Raw genomic sequence first — 16,933 nt, 5'->3', positions numbered from 1 at the left:
TGTACAATTCACTGAGGGCACGGGCAAAGAATAGGAATCTAGGAGGGCCCAGGGAAGCACTTTAAAACGGTACGTGTGAGCTACGATAGTTAACAGGCTGCAAAAGTGCGTCGCATGCCTCAGTTTCAGATGTGTGTGTGTGTGTGTGTGTGTGTGTGTGTGCGCGCGCGCGCGTGCCGGTAAAGGTAGATCCCGGGAGGTTAGTTGATCGAAAAGTAGATCTTCGATCCAAAAGGTTTGGGCACCCCTGTCTTAAATCATAGCTGCTTTCTCGAATTTCGAAAAACTTCTGAATGTTTTGGCAGAGCAGGTTATTGTGTGCTTTGTACATTAATTGGGCGATTTTAAAGTCAACCAGGTCATAAAATTTCATCGTATTTAATTTGATAAATAGTGGATTTGTGGGTTCCGTATATTTTGATCTATTAATAATTCGAATTGCTTTTTTTTGTAGTTTTAGAAGAGGGAGTGTGTTTGTTTTGCAGGCATTTCCCCATATTTCCACACAGTAGGTCATATATGGTAATAATAATGAAGTGTATAATGTGTACAAAGATCTCTTATTTAGCACTTCCTTGGTTTTGTAGAGGATCCCTACGGTTTTGGCTATTTTTCTTTTTACGTTATCGATATGTGGCTTCCAACATACAGTAGTTTTGAGCCTATTACTAATCCGAGAAACTTGGTTTCATATGCTCTTTCTATCTCAATTGAGTTTACCTTAACACAGTATAACACAGTAGTTGCGGATATTTTTTTATTTGACCCTTTTATTAATGCAGCACCTCGATTAAAAATGAAGTTACACAATTAGGTTTGCAAAAACCCTATCATCTAGTGCCAAAACATAGTTAAGTTTTTGTTGTTGTCCCCCCAAAAAGTAAAGGTTTAATGCAGCTCCTCAGTAAGTGTCAAGGCTTTGGGAATGATTTCAGGATGATAAATCACCACTTCATGGCAGAAGTGGCTTTGATCAGATCTTGGGCCACCTTCGTGTGAGCGTGTGTACACAGAATTGCGATACCATGTGGTGAGAACATGGATAAATACCAGCAGCTAACTCAACAAACATAGCTTTTTCAAATAAAAAAAGATGACTTTGTGCCATTGTCATCCTTGTCACGTGTGAGCAATTCCCCAAAAACATCGACCACCGATGTCAGACTCAACATGTTTGACACAGTCGCTTGAAGCTGACTCTTCAAGCGACTATTGCCCATCAGGATCATCTGAGAGCAGCAGACCATCATCTCCTGAGCTCCCAGAAAGTCATGAAAGAGGTCAGAACTTGCTAACCTCAGAGCAAACGACCATTGTCTGAGTTGTTACTTCGGCTACCATTTGTATCATGTAACGTGCAAAAATAAAAATAAATATGTCCTACAATAAAATAAGATGTGTACAAATTATGCATCCTCTGAAGTGTGTGTGCACACACACACATGCGCGTGCGTGTATTTAATATCTAATTACCTTTTTACGTGTGTGTGTGTGTGTGTGTATGTGTATGTAATGATTACCTTTTCTAATTGCAATGTAGCAACATAAATAGTCTGTTGTTATTGACCAGATTTCTATAAATTGGAGGTGGTGCATCCATCATCATTGAGAGACCTGTGATCAAGAAAGGTGAAAAAACAATTCTCCACTTAACATAGTGTTCAAGACACAAACAAGTTTGCTGACAATTGTTTAAACACAAGCCAGTAGTCTGCCACACAGCAGAAGCTATATGTGTAAACTGTTCACAGTTCCACGGCTCAAAACATTTTGGGACTTTTATTCCAGGTTTTGGGGAAAAAACAAACAAACCAAAAAAAAGGCCCTGCTCTTGAGGAAGCCTATGCCACAATTTTTTCTGGCAAACTCCTCAGAGGAAGGCCGAAACCGGACTCGACCAATCTGTCTAACTTTGAAGGCGTTGTACAGTCACCGAGCTCTTATTCTGGAATCAATTTCCGTATGCCAGTATCAAGCGCTCCTATTGGCTCCGACTTTGGCCAATGAAGAGCGATGTTATATGCGGCACTCCTTTCCATGTGGCAACTGGTAGCTGCTACTTTGCAACCAAAAAAAGAAACATGGTAAGGTTTTTCTAACTCACTCATTTTCGACAAGTGAAATTCAGGTATATTGTTGAACAAGAGGATGGTGCCAATGCCAACGCTCGCTTAAGTAGAAAAACGTGTCGGTATGTTTAGTGTTGTCTGTGAACGTCTCAGACGATACGGTTTAACTGACGCGTGACAATCCAGCCATAAGAAAATACTTTATAGACGCCGTTTGGTCGAGGGGAGCATCTCGTTTAGAAGATATTAATTACGTACTAAGTCAAATGTATTTGGTATTGTGAATAATGTGTAAATATTGTAAGTATCAATATGCAACACTTAATTTCTATAAATCTCTGTAAACATAAACCTTTTCAAATAACCTCATTGGTGAGCTGTTTTTAGAACCGACCCACGGGCTACTCGTGTGGTTCTTGAGGCTGCCAAAACGTTGGTGACCTCTGTCGTAGACAATAACACGTTTCTGATAATCAGTTGGAGAACTCTTAGTTGTCTGTTGTGATGTGGCGTTATAATCAAAACAGTTGTTTTAGGTTTTATTCGTAAAGCGAAAAGGGCAAACTTTGTGGGCGGGCAGCGTGTCTAATATAGATTACAACCAATGTCAACGAATGAACAATATGATTTTGATGTTCCTTTCCATTTGATGTGATGGCTTTGTGGTGTGATATTGATAGCTTCGTCGAGAGGTGAGACTGAGGCGGGAGTACTTGTACAGGAAGGCACAAGAAGACAGGCTGCGAACAATTGAAGAGAAGAAACAGAAGCTGAAGGGTGCTCTCGATGGTATGGATTGGCTTACTCTTCATATAAACGGAATAGTGTCATGTATGATATCGACCTCACATTATTTTTCCTTCCTGTAGAAAACTGTCTGCTTCCAACTGAGGTACGCAAAGATGCACTGCAGCTCCAGAAGCTTCTGGAGTATGATGATGGTGGTGCAGAGGGTTAGTGTTGCTTTCATTATTATACACTATTGATCCCTTTCATTTGTATCACGACATTGTCTCTCTGGTAGGTGTCAGCTCACATATGGATGATGAGTACAAATGGGCTGGAGTTGAAGATCCAAAAGTCCTTGTCACCACTTCCAGAGACCCGAGTTCGAGACTCAAAATGTTTGCTAAGGTTTGGCTCAGTTGTTTATGAGGCATTCCTAAACTACTTAACACTTTAACACAAAGTAGCATAGTAGCATAGGGACAGTGAGAATTTCCATTTACAATGTCTGAAATATGAATGAAAAGTCATTGTTCCTCATGCTGGCATGCATTATGTCCAATCTGTGTTTCTGACCATCAGCTCGTCCTTTAGTGGTAGATACTGCTAAAAACACATATTTAAATGTTTCTCTTTAGTACTGAATTTTGAATTAGACTCCTCATAAAAAGTTGGGGATATTTGGCTTTCAAGGGAAATGTATGGAAAATATAAAAGTTCATCATGCTACAGTGATATCTATCATATCATGAAAGTAGCACATTTAAGTTGAAGGATGCACTTGTTTTTCTATTCATTTCAAACAATTGAAACAAAAGTTAACAATGGTGGGTGCACCACAACAAAAGATTTCAACGTCTAAATAAACCTGTCATGTGCCCTTGAGCATCAATTACAGCTTGACGACGACGACGTCTCATGCTGATCACAAGTCGACTTATTGTCTGCTGAGGCATGGCATCCCACTCTTCTTGAAAGGCAGCCCTCGAGTCATTGAGGTTCTGGGGTGCAGGGGCGACTCAGCTGCTCCCACAGATTTTCAATAAGATTCAGGCCTGGAGAAAATGCAGGCCATTTCATCTCAAGTACACCAGTCTCCAACAGCCGTTCTCCGATGATGCGATCTCAATGAGCTGGAGCATTGTCGTCCATGAAGATGAAATTAGGCCTGTGTTGTTCTTGTAGGGGCACAATCACTGTATTAATCATGTTATTCTGGTAGTAAGGCAGTTCTGTACCGACTGGAGACACTTGCTCACACTGTAACACCGCCACCACCAAATACTCATCTGGTGACAGCAGTGGCTGATGCATAACGCTCTCATTGATGTCTTTCAATAAACAAGTACCTTCTGCTCTTCCGGGACAGGAGGTAAAGTTGATGATTCCTGCAGCTCAACGCATGAACAGGGGAAACCATGAGATTGCGGCACTGGTGCGAGCCTGCAAAGCCAACAACGTGACTGACCTTGTCATCATTCATGAAACCAGAGGACAGCCAGGTTGGTTTATTAATTCTTCAAAGTTCAGTGTCACAGATGTTGTAGAAAAGAGATTTTCTCGGACAAAGTTAAAGAAATGACTCGGCACACAGGAAAATTGTCTTCAATATCGGCGGGAGCGGATCTCTGAGAGCGAACGACAGTTAGTTGCTCCGCGATCACACTCTCAGTCCCGCCACCGCGAGTTCGACATTTTATTGTAACATATGCAAAATACAAGAAAAACACTGCCCCCGATGTTTGCATGCCGCACCCCGGTCCGGCTCCTCGGTAGTGATTGGTTACCTGTTTTTCCAACTTGAACCACCAGTACATTGGCGCCTTTTCTGGCTGGTCTACATCGAATTAGCATGTTGTAGACTTTGCGGATGGTCAATGTCGTCTGGGCGCGACGGGTGTTCTCAACTCGTCTTTTGTTGCTCAACCGCTGTTCCCGAATTATTCATTCCCCTTTTGTGACCGAGTGTCGCCTTCTCCCCTGTGGTTGTCCACCTGTATTGACGTGCTAATTGTGGACTTCAACAGTCCCCCGGCCAGATGGCCGGCGCCTTTGTGTGCAGGCATTTGGGGGTGCTGGATACGCACCCAAACGCTTTGATGTGCCCAAATTAAATGAAACTTTAAACATGATACAATTTTGCTCATAGATTCCTCTAACAAAAGTCTAAGGACCGGTTTCCCAAAATATATATTTAAAATCCAAACTTTAAAGTCCACGTTTCCCCCTTCGACATAATGCCCTTAGAGTTTAACTAGGGGTGGACGATGTATATATTGTCATCAATATTGTCGCCTATCTTTCTTTCATGATCTGTCATTTTACGGTATTGTAGTCAGGCTACCTTGAAAAGACCTAATGGCTGCAAAGTCGGAGGAAGCGATTAAAATCCTCCTTTGGCAAATCAGCGTGCCTAGATGGGAGGAGGAAGTGATAAGTCTTCATTTTGCAAATCAGCGGGCAGGATTCGGTCACGCGACTCTGTGGGGACCAGCCGAGCGCAAGACACCGTTGTTTCCAATTGCGGGAATGGAGAACTGGATGAGTCTCTTGTCTCAGCCAGCATTTTAATAGCAAGACCGAAGTCCACGTCCCTTAGTCTGGAAATGATTTGGGGTTGACAAGACTGACGTCCTTCAGAATAATGCCAAAATGGTCGCCATGAAGCGCAATTCACTAACAAATCTGTTCCGTCGCGACTTCTATGAATTGCAAGCAGGACTCCACAAGCACGACGACTGCGAAAGAAATAAGTCACGCTCAGCAGCACACTTAGAAAGCCCCCGCCGAGATTTTACTTCATGAGAGTGGGTAAAACGTGACAGGATATTCTCATACACGTCATATATTATATTCATCATAGCTACATTTGCGACCATAACACCTGTAGTATGTGCAGGACAATTTCGGAAATGGTCGAGAGATTGCGGCAATATAATCAATCTACAATATCAGTGATTGATTATGTGTCTCTCACACTGTCTGTTGTAAGGACTGTCCACAGATTAAATACCTGTATTCTAGCGTGATGTCGGTGGCACAAATCACCACATCAAATAAAAGATCTCTTTTTTTCATTCTGATTGCTGTAGTAGTTGGCAGTGGTAGACTGGAAGCTCCAAATATCATGATTTCGGTCATTATTGAGTAGTAGGAGACATTCTGGGCATAAATATTCATAAAACATATTTAGTCTGGACATAATTTGAAGACTCCCTTGTTCTGCTGGGGGACTTCAATGCTCACGTGGGCAATGACAGTGAGACCCGGAGGGGCGTGATTGGGAGGAACGGCCCCCCCGATCAGAACTCGAGTGGCGTTTTGTTATTGGACTTCTGTGCTCGTCACGGATTGTCCATAACGAACACCTTGTTCAAACATAAGGGTGTCCATATGTGCACTTGGCACCAGGACACCCTAGGCCGCAGTTCGATGATCGACTTTGTAGTTGTATCATCGGATTTGCGGCCGCATGTTCTGGACACTTGGGTGAAGAGAGGGGCGGAGCTGTCAACTGATCACCACCTGGTGGTGAGTAGGCTCCGATGGTGGGGGAAGATGCCGGTCCGTCCTGGCAGACCCAAACGTATTGTGAGGGTTTGTTGGGAGCGTCTGGCGGAATCCCCTGTCAGAAGGAGTTTCAACTCCCACCTCCGACAGAGCTTTTCCCATGTTCCGGGGGAGGCGGGGGACATTGAGCCCGAGTGGACCATGTTCCGTGCCTCTATTGTTGAGGCGGCCAATCTGAGTTGTGGCCGTAAGGTGGTTGGTGCCTGTCGTGGCGGCAACCCCCGTACTCGCTGGTGGACACCAGCAGTAAGGGATGCCGTCAAGCTGAAGGAGTCCTATCGAGCCTTTATGGCCTGTGGGACCCCAGAGGCAGCTGACGGGTATCGACTGGCCAAGCGGAACGCAGCTTCGGTGGTTGCCGAGGCAAAAACCAGAGCGTGGGAAGAGTTCGGTGAGGCCATGGAAGCCGACTTCCGGACGGCTTCGAGGAAATTCTGGTCCACCATCCGACGTCTCAGGAGGGGGAAGCAGTGCACCACTAACACTGTGTACAGTGGGGATGGGGCGCTGCTGACTTCGACTCGGGACGTTGTGAACCGGTGGGCAGAGTACTTCGAAGACCTCCTCAACTCCACCAACACGCCTTCCTTGGAGGAAGCAGAGCCTGGGGACTCTGAGTTGGGCTCTCCTATCTCTGTGGTTGAAGTCACCGATGTGGTTAAAAAGCTCCTCGGTGACAAGGCCCCAGGGGTGGATGAGATCCGCCCGGAGTTCCTCAAGGCTCTGGATGTTGTGGGGCTGTCCTGGTTGACACGCCTCTGCAACATCGCGTGGTCAACAGGGAGAGTGCCTCTGGATTGGCAGACCCGGGGTGGTAGTCCCTCTTTTTAAAAAGGTGGACCGGAGGGTGTGTTCCAACTACAGAGGGACCACACTCCTCAGCCTCCCTGGTAAGGTCTATTCAGGGGTGCTGGAGAGGAGGGTCCGTCAGGAAGTCGAGCCTCAGATTGAGGAGGAGCAGTGTGGTTTTCGTCCCGGCCGTGGAACAGTGGACCAGCTCTACACCCTTAGCAGGGTCCTCGAGGGTATGTGGGAATTCGCCCAACCAGTCTACATTTGTTTTGTGGACTTGGAGAAGGCGTTTGACCGTGTCCCTCGGGGAGTTCTGTGGGGGGTGCTTCGTGGGTATGGGGTACCGAACCCCCTGGTACGGGCTGTTCGGTCACTATACCACCGATGCCAGAGTTTGGTTCGCATTGCCGGCAGTAAGTCGGAATCGTTTCCAGTGGGGGTAGGACTCCGCCAAGGCTGCCCTTTGTCGCCGATTCTGTTCATAACCTTTATGGACAGAATTTCTAGGCGCAGCCGAAGCGTTGAGGGGATCCGTTTTGGGGGCCTCAGTATTGCATCCCTGCTTTTTGCAGATGATGTGGTGCTGTTGGCTCCTTCAAACAGGGCTCTCCAACTCTCACTGGAGCGTTTCGCAGCCGAGTGTGAAGCGGTTGGGATGAGGATCAGCACCTCCAAATCTGAAACCATGGTCCTCAGTCGGAAAAGGGTGGAGTGCCCCCTCCGGGTCGGGGAGGAGATCTTGCCCCAAGTGGAGGAGTTCAAGTATCTTGGGGTCTTGTTCACGAGTGGGGGCAGGAGGGAGCGGGAGATTGACAGGCGGATCGGTGCAGCGTCTGCTGTGATGCGGACGTTGTATCGCTCTGTCGTGGTAAAGAAGGAGCTGAGCCAAAGGGCGAAGCTCTCAATTTACCGGTCGATCTACGTTCCAACCCTCATCTATGGTCACGAGCTATGGGTCGTGACCGAAAGAACGAGATCCCGGATACAAGCGGCCGAAATGAGTTTTCTCCGCAGGGTGTCCAGGCTCTCCCTTAGAGATAAGGTGAGAAGCTCGGTCATCCGGGAGGGGCTCAGAGTCGAGCCGCTTCTCCTCCACATCGAGAGGAGCCAGATGAGGCGGCTTGGGCATCTGATTCGGATGCCTCCTGAGCGCCTCCCTGGTGAGGTGTTCCGGGCATGTCCCACCGGGAGGAGACCCCGAAGTCTAAATTGAAGTTCTAAATTGTTAAATATCGTCGTACAGTATCATTGTAAAATGTTTTTCAGAAGATCAATGGCTCAATTTAAAAAAGAAACAAGAGCCCTTGTTCAGAGCCATACTTGTTCCGTGAGGCAAGTGCAGATAGGATTTTATTTTAAGGCCATATCACCTAATCCAGGGGAGCCCAATTTTTTTTTTTTACCCAAGATCTACTTTTCAAGCAGCCAACCTCCCACAATCGGCCTGTTAACGCACGTGCCTGCATACACCACACACACACACACACGCACACCATCCTGCCCTCCCTCTTGACCCCAAGATACTGTATTGGCCAGAATATAAGACGGTGTTTTTTGCATTGAAATCAGAATGAAAAAGTCAGGGTCGTCTTATATTCGGTGTCTAGAAATTATACCCATTCACGACGCTAGATGGCGCCAGACACCATCGAAGCGAATTCTGAACTTGACTCCCCAGGCCAAAGCGAACCCCTGTCGCAAAGAATAAAAATAAAAATAGCGGTAGCACGAAGAAGAAAAATAAAAAATAGCGGTGAGAAGAAAATAATAGAAGAGATAACAGAAAATGGAGAAACGTAGCGACAATCTGGAGAAAAGTGGGTGGAAGATCGGCCAGGTTAACCGGCAGCTGAGGAGAAGTTTTGATGTAATTTACATTTCAAAAACCAGAAGCCATTCATTCATTCTTTCTCTTTCTATCTTTCGTTGGCAATCAGCATTAGAAAACTGCTAAGTTTTATGGAAAAGGCCGATTTTCTGCAGAAATCCAGAGAAAATGAGCTTTTTGTAAAAGCATGCATTTCAAGCATCATTTCAAGTTTTACATTATTTTTTGCTTTTGTGACAGCTCAAATACCTCAATAATGTGTTCCTCCTACAAAAGAACATTACAAATAATGTTTTTGTAGCAAAATAATTTATTTGCACACAACAAAACTATTGAACTATGGACAAAAGTGAAGCTGTGGAGAAGATGGTTTTTGGCTTCCATCCAGTTTGTCACCACATCGATTCATCCCACCACGTCCAGATGCACGACCTATAAATTATAGAAACATAAAAAGTTGCAAATATATCTTGCTGCAGAGTGAGGTACAATAATTTACCTTTCTTTCCACCACCAAGACGAGGAGTCGTCATCTTTTGGCTTCTGGTTGGACAATCTGTAATTTATAGAAGTATGTACAATTACCACACTTTTATTTTTCTATTTTTTTATTGTTGCTTTCCACTTACATTTCAACATCTCTCACACACGCACATAAATGCTCGCACACTGCTATTTACACCATTCATTCCACGCTGCTCAGCATGCAATTTGAAATGAAATGGAATATGAATTTAACACTAGTGGTTTTAGCAGAGCTGAGCTGACCAAATGTGTCCTGTCTTTTTTTTTTTTTTTTTTTTTAAACCTATGGCGACATGCAAGTCAGCGCATATTTTCATCCACATCTACGAGACGCATCAACCGTACATAAATGATGAGTGTTACTGGCAACTTCATAGTATAGCGGGGAATGTAGCGGTACATAAAAGTGACTGAGGAGGCATAAGAGGTGATGAAGTTTTGAATGGGAACTTGCAAGCTAGTCACCAGTTACCTCCTCGTTCCAGCGGCTCTGGCGAGAACTCTCAGCTGCTTTCCGTTATGTCCGAAGGCACGTATTCGTCCGACATATCGGGATCCAAATCGCTCTCCAATTCATCATTTTCGCCGTCGTCATTACGAGACGATTCCAACGAATCGCTGACGTGGGCCCGGCGTCGGCCATGTGAAGCAAAGCAGCCTCTTTGCCGTCATCGCTGGAAGTCGCCGGGGAGACGATTTGTGGGCGATGTGGGGCATTGGGAGGCACAAAATGCTTTGCCAAGCGATGGTCGCTGACGTGGAACACGTTCATCTTCATCAAATGAACTCGAAACTCGGCGTGAGCTATCCGGGCCGCGTGTAGCACGCCATGTTTGTGCAGGCCGACGTTCGTTTGACGGGTGCCGCTTTCGATTACGTGACTGAAGCGTCATTTTCTCTTCCACACAAACACCATCTCCTTTGTTGTTTTGTTTCGAGGACGCTTTTATACCGAAAAAAATCCTTTTTAGTTAGTTATTTCCTTTTCTCCATCGTTGCTAGTTGCTCATGTTCCAATCCACTATCCACATACGCCCCTCCTTAACTGTACGCCCTTTCTACTACTTCTCCGGCGTGATCCTGGTTGATTTTTGCACCACTGCCACCCGATGGCCATTCTTTTGCTATTTAACATTGCCGTCAAGCCTAATCCTGTGGTGAGAAGTTGCATCAGACTTTCTTGCACCCTCCCCCATGAAAAAACGTGATTGACGAATTAATACGTCAAAGGGTGGAAATGAGTTAAGATTTGAATGAGGCAAAATAACATGCTTTTTCTCTCAAATATATTGTTATAATCATTTGTTTCAGATGTGCTGTATTATTTTCTGTATAAAAATTAATTTGGTGTTCAAAAAGTATTTTTTCAAACTTGAGTCTTGAAAAAGAGGGGGGTGTCTTATAATCAGGGCCATCTTATATTCGGGCCACTTGGGTAACATCTCATCCCTGACCAGGAGAGGGCACGCTACCCTTTTCCGACTGAGGACCATCGTCACAGCTTTGGAAGTGCTGATTTTCATCCAAAACGCTTCACACTCGCCTGCAAACCCTCCAGAGATCCCGGCTTGAAGCAGCCAACAGCGCCACATCATCTGTATAAAGCAGAGATATTCAATACTGAGGCCACCAAACCGGAACCCCTCAATGACTCGGCTGCGCCTAGAAATTCTGTCCATAACGGTTATGAACAGAATCGGTGAAAAAGGGCAGCCTTGGTGGAGTCCAACCCTCACTGGAAACGAATCAGACTTCCTGCTGGCAATGCGAACCAAAATCTGACATCGGTGGTACAGCCCGTATCATGGGGTTTGGTGTCCCATACTCCAAACCAGTGGTCACTTTTTCCCCATTAAATGTCACATGCCAGAGGAGACAAATCCTGATAATGAGTCTGAATTGTTTTGTGAGTTCACTGTCTTGGCGAAAGAAGGCAGGATGTTCTGTTTGGATGAGGAACTGCATATTATTGGTCATATAGTGAATAAATAAGAGGAATGTGAATATTTACTGTGCAAGTCAAGTTGAGGGTGACTGAGTGAAGAAAGGTCATCATGGAGCCCTGATACTTCTCAAAATAAGGCTTGGAATAAAACTTTGGTCAATATAAATCGGGTGTGAATGAAAGTACAGGCTTAGATTGTTTGTTCATCCATATTTGCAGATGGCCTCGTGGTGTGCCACCTGCCATTTGGACCCACAGCTTACTTCACGCTTTATAATGTGGTAATGAGGCACGATGTCCCAGACATAGGCACCATGTCTGAGGCCTACCCCCATCTCATCTTTCACAACTTCACCTCACGGCTTGGCAAGCGGGTGAGTACTCAACCATGCTCTGCTCACATGCCACTGATAGCATCTCTCATCATTTGTCCGTCAGCTCACCTAATTATTTCTTCACGCACAGGTATCCAATATCCTCAAGTATCTTTTTCCAGTGCCCAAAGAGGACAGTAGGCGTGTAATCACATTTGCCAACCAAGAGGACTTCATCTCTTTCAGGTCAGTGTAAATGTGGCATCTCATTTTAAAGACCAGATTGAATTATGTTCGATAAGAAGTTAGATCAGTAAATGTGTAAATCATATGCACTGTACATTTCACACACACCCCCCCTTTGTTGTTTTTTATTTTTTAAACAGACATCACACCTACAAAAAAACAGACCACAAGAACATAGAACTGACAGAAGTGGGGCCCAGATTTGAAATGAAATGTAAGTATAACCCGAGAACTCTGGGAAGAAACGCTAAACCGGGACTGGTAATCACAGTGCTTTCAATAGCATATGTATGGGACGTGTAATGTATTCGCGTAAAAAGAAAAAAGGGCTTCGTATTAGTACTGGTACAATAATTAATTGCAACAGACATGAACAGGGATGAGATTTTTCCAGCTTTTTGACTGAATTCCGCTTTTTCTCCAGTCAAAATGGACCTATTTTATATTGTTCCAAATCCATAAAAAAATTCTGGGGGGCGGGGGGTCCGGACTTGTCTTCAGCAGATTCGGTGCTCGTAATGTTTACAAGTAACGTTTGCAAGCTAACGGTGTCCCCAGTAGGAAACGGTAAAGAGGAACCATTGTGCTTGTGTCGGATTTCGTGAAAAAGCTTGATGTCGCCGGTAAAGCTCTGTGTACAGTGTGTGACGATGTCATTCTATACGGATCGAGAGGATGGAAAGCTTTACAGAGTCACGCAACCTCGGTGAAACACCGAAAACAGACATTTCTACTGAAAAGTAACTACTCGATCTCAAGCGCTTTTCGACAGCCTGGAGCATGTGTAAAAACAAGAGGAGTTGGCTAAAAAGAGAGTGGAAAAAGACGGAGAGGACCAATAAGAAAGAAAAAAGAAGATAAGAAAAACCTTTATTAGTCTCGCAATGGAGAAATTCCCAATTCACAGCGCAAAGTTATGAAAGGAAGAAGTAGAACAACAAAATATAGGAGCTGCTGGAAAGGCAGCCACTCACGCGGTGCCATTTTGAAGTCAAAATAACAAAAATAACACAACACAACACATAGGACACAGACAGTCGTGCAATCTTCACCACTTTTCTGCATACACTTGTTGTCTGAAGCAGTTATAGATGAAAGAGGAGAGGATCAAAGTGTCCTTTCACCAGTGGATCAGAGACGTCATGCTGAAAATGTGCACACGTCTGCTACAAGCTAAGTTTTGAAAGCAAACACGAAGCTGTAGCGTCCATTGACGAAAAAGAGATTGGCTCACATCTCCTGTCCCACGTAAATCCACTTCAATTCCAAGCCGCGACTCCCAGTTCCACATCCGCATCGGCGCTCCGCGCTAACGCTCCTTTCTTCTCATCGTCGGCTCCTCAAGACTTACATCCATCCAGCCGCAGACCGTTAAACAGCACCGATCTCTCCGCTGAACAAAGCGGGGCTGTGAAAAATGCTGCCCATTACAGGCGCAAGACACAAGCGCCCCGGGACTGTCCAGCAACGACAGTCAAATGGCGCAGACATTCCTTCCAGGCAAAAACAGTGCTGGTATACCCATGCTGCCGAGAAGGCGCAACCACCAAGCACAGAGTCTCCTCCTTGATGAATGTCGTGACCAAAAAATGCTGAAAAAAGTCCACATCAGGTCCACACGACGTAACAACAAACACAAAGTGACAAAACAAACCAAAAAACAACAAAAAAAGCAAGGCTCATGAGAGCACTTGCCAACGGCTGCCTACTCTGGCGCCATCTTGACTTCAGACTTTAGCGCTTGCTAAAAAGCTTAAAATGAAGAGAAAATAAAGTATTTTAGCTCATGAAACTGTATATTGTTGCATACTGTAAATAGACATCCACTTTATATACCGTATTTTCACGACTATAAGGTGCCATTTAAAGTCTTAAATTTTCTCCAAAATGGACAGGACGCCTTATAATGCGGAGCGTCTAGTGTATGCGCCGAGTTCCAAAGCCTGAATGAGAGCACTTCTGGCCGACACGCTGTTTATACAGAGAAAAGGCGGACGTGAGTGACGACAGGCATGCGGAACTCCGCCATTGAGTGAAGGGTGGGCGTGTAAGAGGACGCTAAAGGCACGTCCCTAGCAGGTAGCAGTCGCCAATGAGTGAAGGGTGGGCGTGTAAGAGAACGCTATAGGCACGCCCCTAGCAGTTACCAGTCGCGTGAGTACATTGTAAAATGGCTAAATAAAGTACAACCGAACTCAGTTTTGCTTGCGTTGCCTTTTTAAAAACGTGTTTTTAGCGTGTGTCCGTATGTCTTAGCTGCTACCATATGCTTTAAGCTAACATACCTGGTATGTTTTAGCGTGCATGCATGCTACCGTATGCTTCAAGCTAACGTGTTTTTAGCGTGCGTTTAAGCTGGCGTATGTTTTACCAGGCCTGGCTGCGCCCAATAATACAGTGCGTTTTGTGTATGTGTCAAATACAGAAATAGCACCCGTTATTGAGACTGCGCCCAACAATACGGTGCGCCGAATGGTCGTGAAAATACGGTAATAAAATACATTCATAACCCATATATAGTAAACAGTGTGGGACTTCACTATCACTGTATGAGGTAAGAATCAACAGCTTTTTATCACATTTATACAACACTTTATGAATACACATATTGAAAAAATCTTAAATATGGCTGGGAATGTGTTTCCTTTTTTTGTTTTGATTTTGAGCAGCAAATTTGAAGTTACATGTTGGTGCTCACCAAGAATGCATAAGCAAAATTGCACAAATTTTCACTTGACAGAATAGTGAACAATCTTGGGATTTTTTGCTGTTAAAGTTTCAAATCGTGTGTAAATTGAATACACTTCATCTTCAGCATGTTTAGTGTCACATTAGTAAGTGGCCCCCGTCCTGGCCCCGCCCCTTCCACTTTTTTCATCACTCGCCACTCTCATCCCTGCATGAAACGTTCATTGGCACCCCAATGAACCACACAGTTGAACATGCAAATAGCATCCATGACACGACTCATACGAACACCACCTACATGCAGAACAAACCACATTTTAAAAACAGTGGAAACTCAGATGGGAATTGATAAGAATTTATCGATTCCAATTCCATTACCATAACTGCTTATCCTTCCAATTTCGTATGGATTCTTATTGAGTTGAAGGAATGCAATGATATTTATATTTTTATAATTATTTAAAAATATATATATAATATAATTTATAAATTATTTATTTAATTTTTTAAAAATTATTTATATTCGACCTTTCTTTATCCAGGTCGACTGAAAATGGCATCATGGTTGCTCAGGCTCAGGTAGCAACCAGTCAGCTTCAGAAAACATTAACATGATTGGTCGTGAGTGAGACCGAAGCTACTGTGATGTCATTTTCATTTGACAGCACGTGGCAAAATGGCCGCTGCCTGAGATGGCGAAAAACAAGGGGATTTTGCTGCTTAACTCATATTCCACAAACACGACATTAATCAGAATGCCGTGTTTAGACTCGTGGCGGCGCTTCGAGCATATTACTGTAAAGAAATTTTTGGGGTTGACTTCCCCTTTAACATTTGATTGAGATGCCTTGTTAAGAGTGAAGTGTCTCATCCCATGTTATATACACGTTGCTATTCGTCCTTTTTTCCATTGTAACTGTTCTCATACTTGTTCAAATGAACACAGAATGTGATCTTGTAAGCGTATTCGGTTGTAATTTAGATTTTCGGTCAAGTACCATATGAATCAAAGTTAGAGGGAATGGTAAGCTATTTTAGGTTGATGCACAAAGGCCATGTTCACACTGCAGCTCAATTCCATTTTTTTCCCCGTCTGTGAATCAACTAAGTTGTTTTAAGGAACAGTGTTATTTTTGACTTTAATCCCACTTGAAACATGAACCATAAAGTGGACAGGTGTGGTGATAATAATAGTTAAATCATAATGCTGGTGATGACATTTTTATCTGCTGCCAGGATTGGTCAAAACAAGTTTGTTAGGCACACACAAGATTCCACATCACCCAATCGGTATGAAATATTGTACTGAATGCCATATTTTTTTGGTGCATGTCAATTGACATTGTGCATGCGTGCCACATAATGGATGTGTTGGGTTCACATTAGAAGTCGCATTTGCTTTTGCACCGCGAACAAGGACATAAAAAGATCAGATTTACCCAAAAATCAGAATTGGGCATCATCCCTTGCAATGTGAACATAGCCTAATGCAAGGTAAAATTATACATCTTCATTAAAACATGAACTAAATTGGGCTTGTCTGAGCCACGGAAGTCCAAGGACTGAAAACAAGTTCAGTTCATTAAGTGCTTGTGTTGGAACGTTTTTTTTTTCTTGTAATGTTTTTGACATTCACATGTGTAAAGTGTTCTCTGATTTTAAATCCTGTTTTCTTTTCATAGTATATATGATCAAGCTGAGCACCCTGGAAAATGAGAACACAGCAGATGTTGAGTGGCGACACCACGCATATACACACACGTCCAAGAAAAGAAGATTTCTCAGTGTTCAATAGGTTCATAAATCTTGACTATAATCGAACTTTTGGACTTGTGTATAGAATGACTGTTTTTTTGTCAGATGTTTCATTGGTGAGCTACCATAAAAGCAATATAGTTTTCATATGTCCACTGTAGATGTCAGTATTTGTCAAGCGATGATATCGATGTGGACGCACATCTCTGTTGCACGTACAATTCGGTAAATTTGTTTTGTTTTTAAATAAAATGAGTCATCTTGTTTGTATTTGCTTCTTTCTTAAATCCTCACTAACAGCGATCATAATATAAATGAAAAGTGTGACAACATACTGTAGGTCAGGAGCGTCTCAATGTGACGCAGTAGGTACAAAACATACAGTATGCACTGTCGGAAACGTTTTACATATCCCCCCCAGTGGGTGACAGCGTCGCCTTTTGCGTCGCTGTCGTTTTGAAAACGGACAGATTGC

At 43.9% G+C, this 16,933-nt stretch overlaps 1 protein-coding gene across 1 annotated transcript; it reads left to right on the top strand.

The window, feature by feature from the left end:
• Positions 1–2,013: 2,013 nt before the first annotated feature.
• Positions 2,014–16,724, top strand: imp4 (IMP U3 small nucleolar ribonucleoprotein 4). Its single transcript, XM_086110871.1, has 10 exons — positions 2,014–2,084; positions 2,202–2,205; positions 2,750–2,858; positions 2,939–3,022; positions 3,094–3,203; positions 4,165–4,297; positions 11,675–11,829; positions 11,921–12,015; positions 12,156–12,229; positions 16,386–16,724. The coding sequence occupies exons 1-10, from the start codon at positions 2,014–2,016 to the stop codon at positions 16,496–16,498; spliced, it is 948 nt and encodes a 315-aa protein (XP_085966997.1). The 3' UTR covers positions 16,499–16,724.
• The last annotated feature ends 209 nt before the right edge of the window (positions 16,725–16,933 follow it).

Source organism: Hippocampus guttulatus, chromosome 5 (genome assembly GCF_054856545.1).
Source record: "Hippocampus guttulatus isolate MCC_2025c chromosome 5, RoL_Hgut_1.0, whole genome shotgun sequence".
Lineage (NCBI taxonomy): Eukaryota > Metazoa > Chordata > Actinopteri > Syngnathiformes > Syngnathidae > Hippocampus > Hippocampus guttulatus.
The sequence above is the reverse complement of the archived record's forward strand: the minus strand, read 5'-3'. Positions and strand labels throughout refer to the sequence as shown.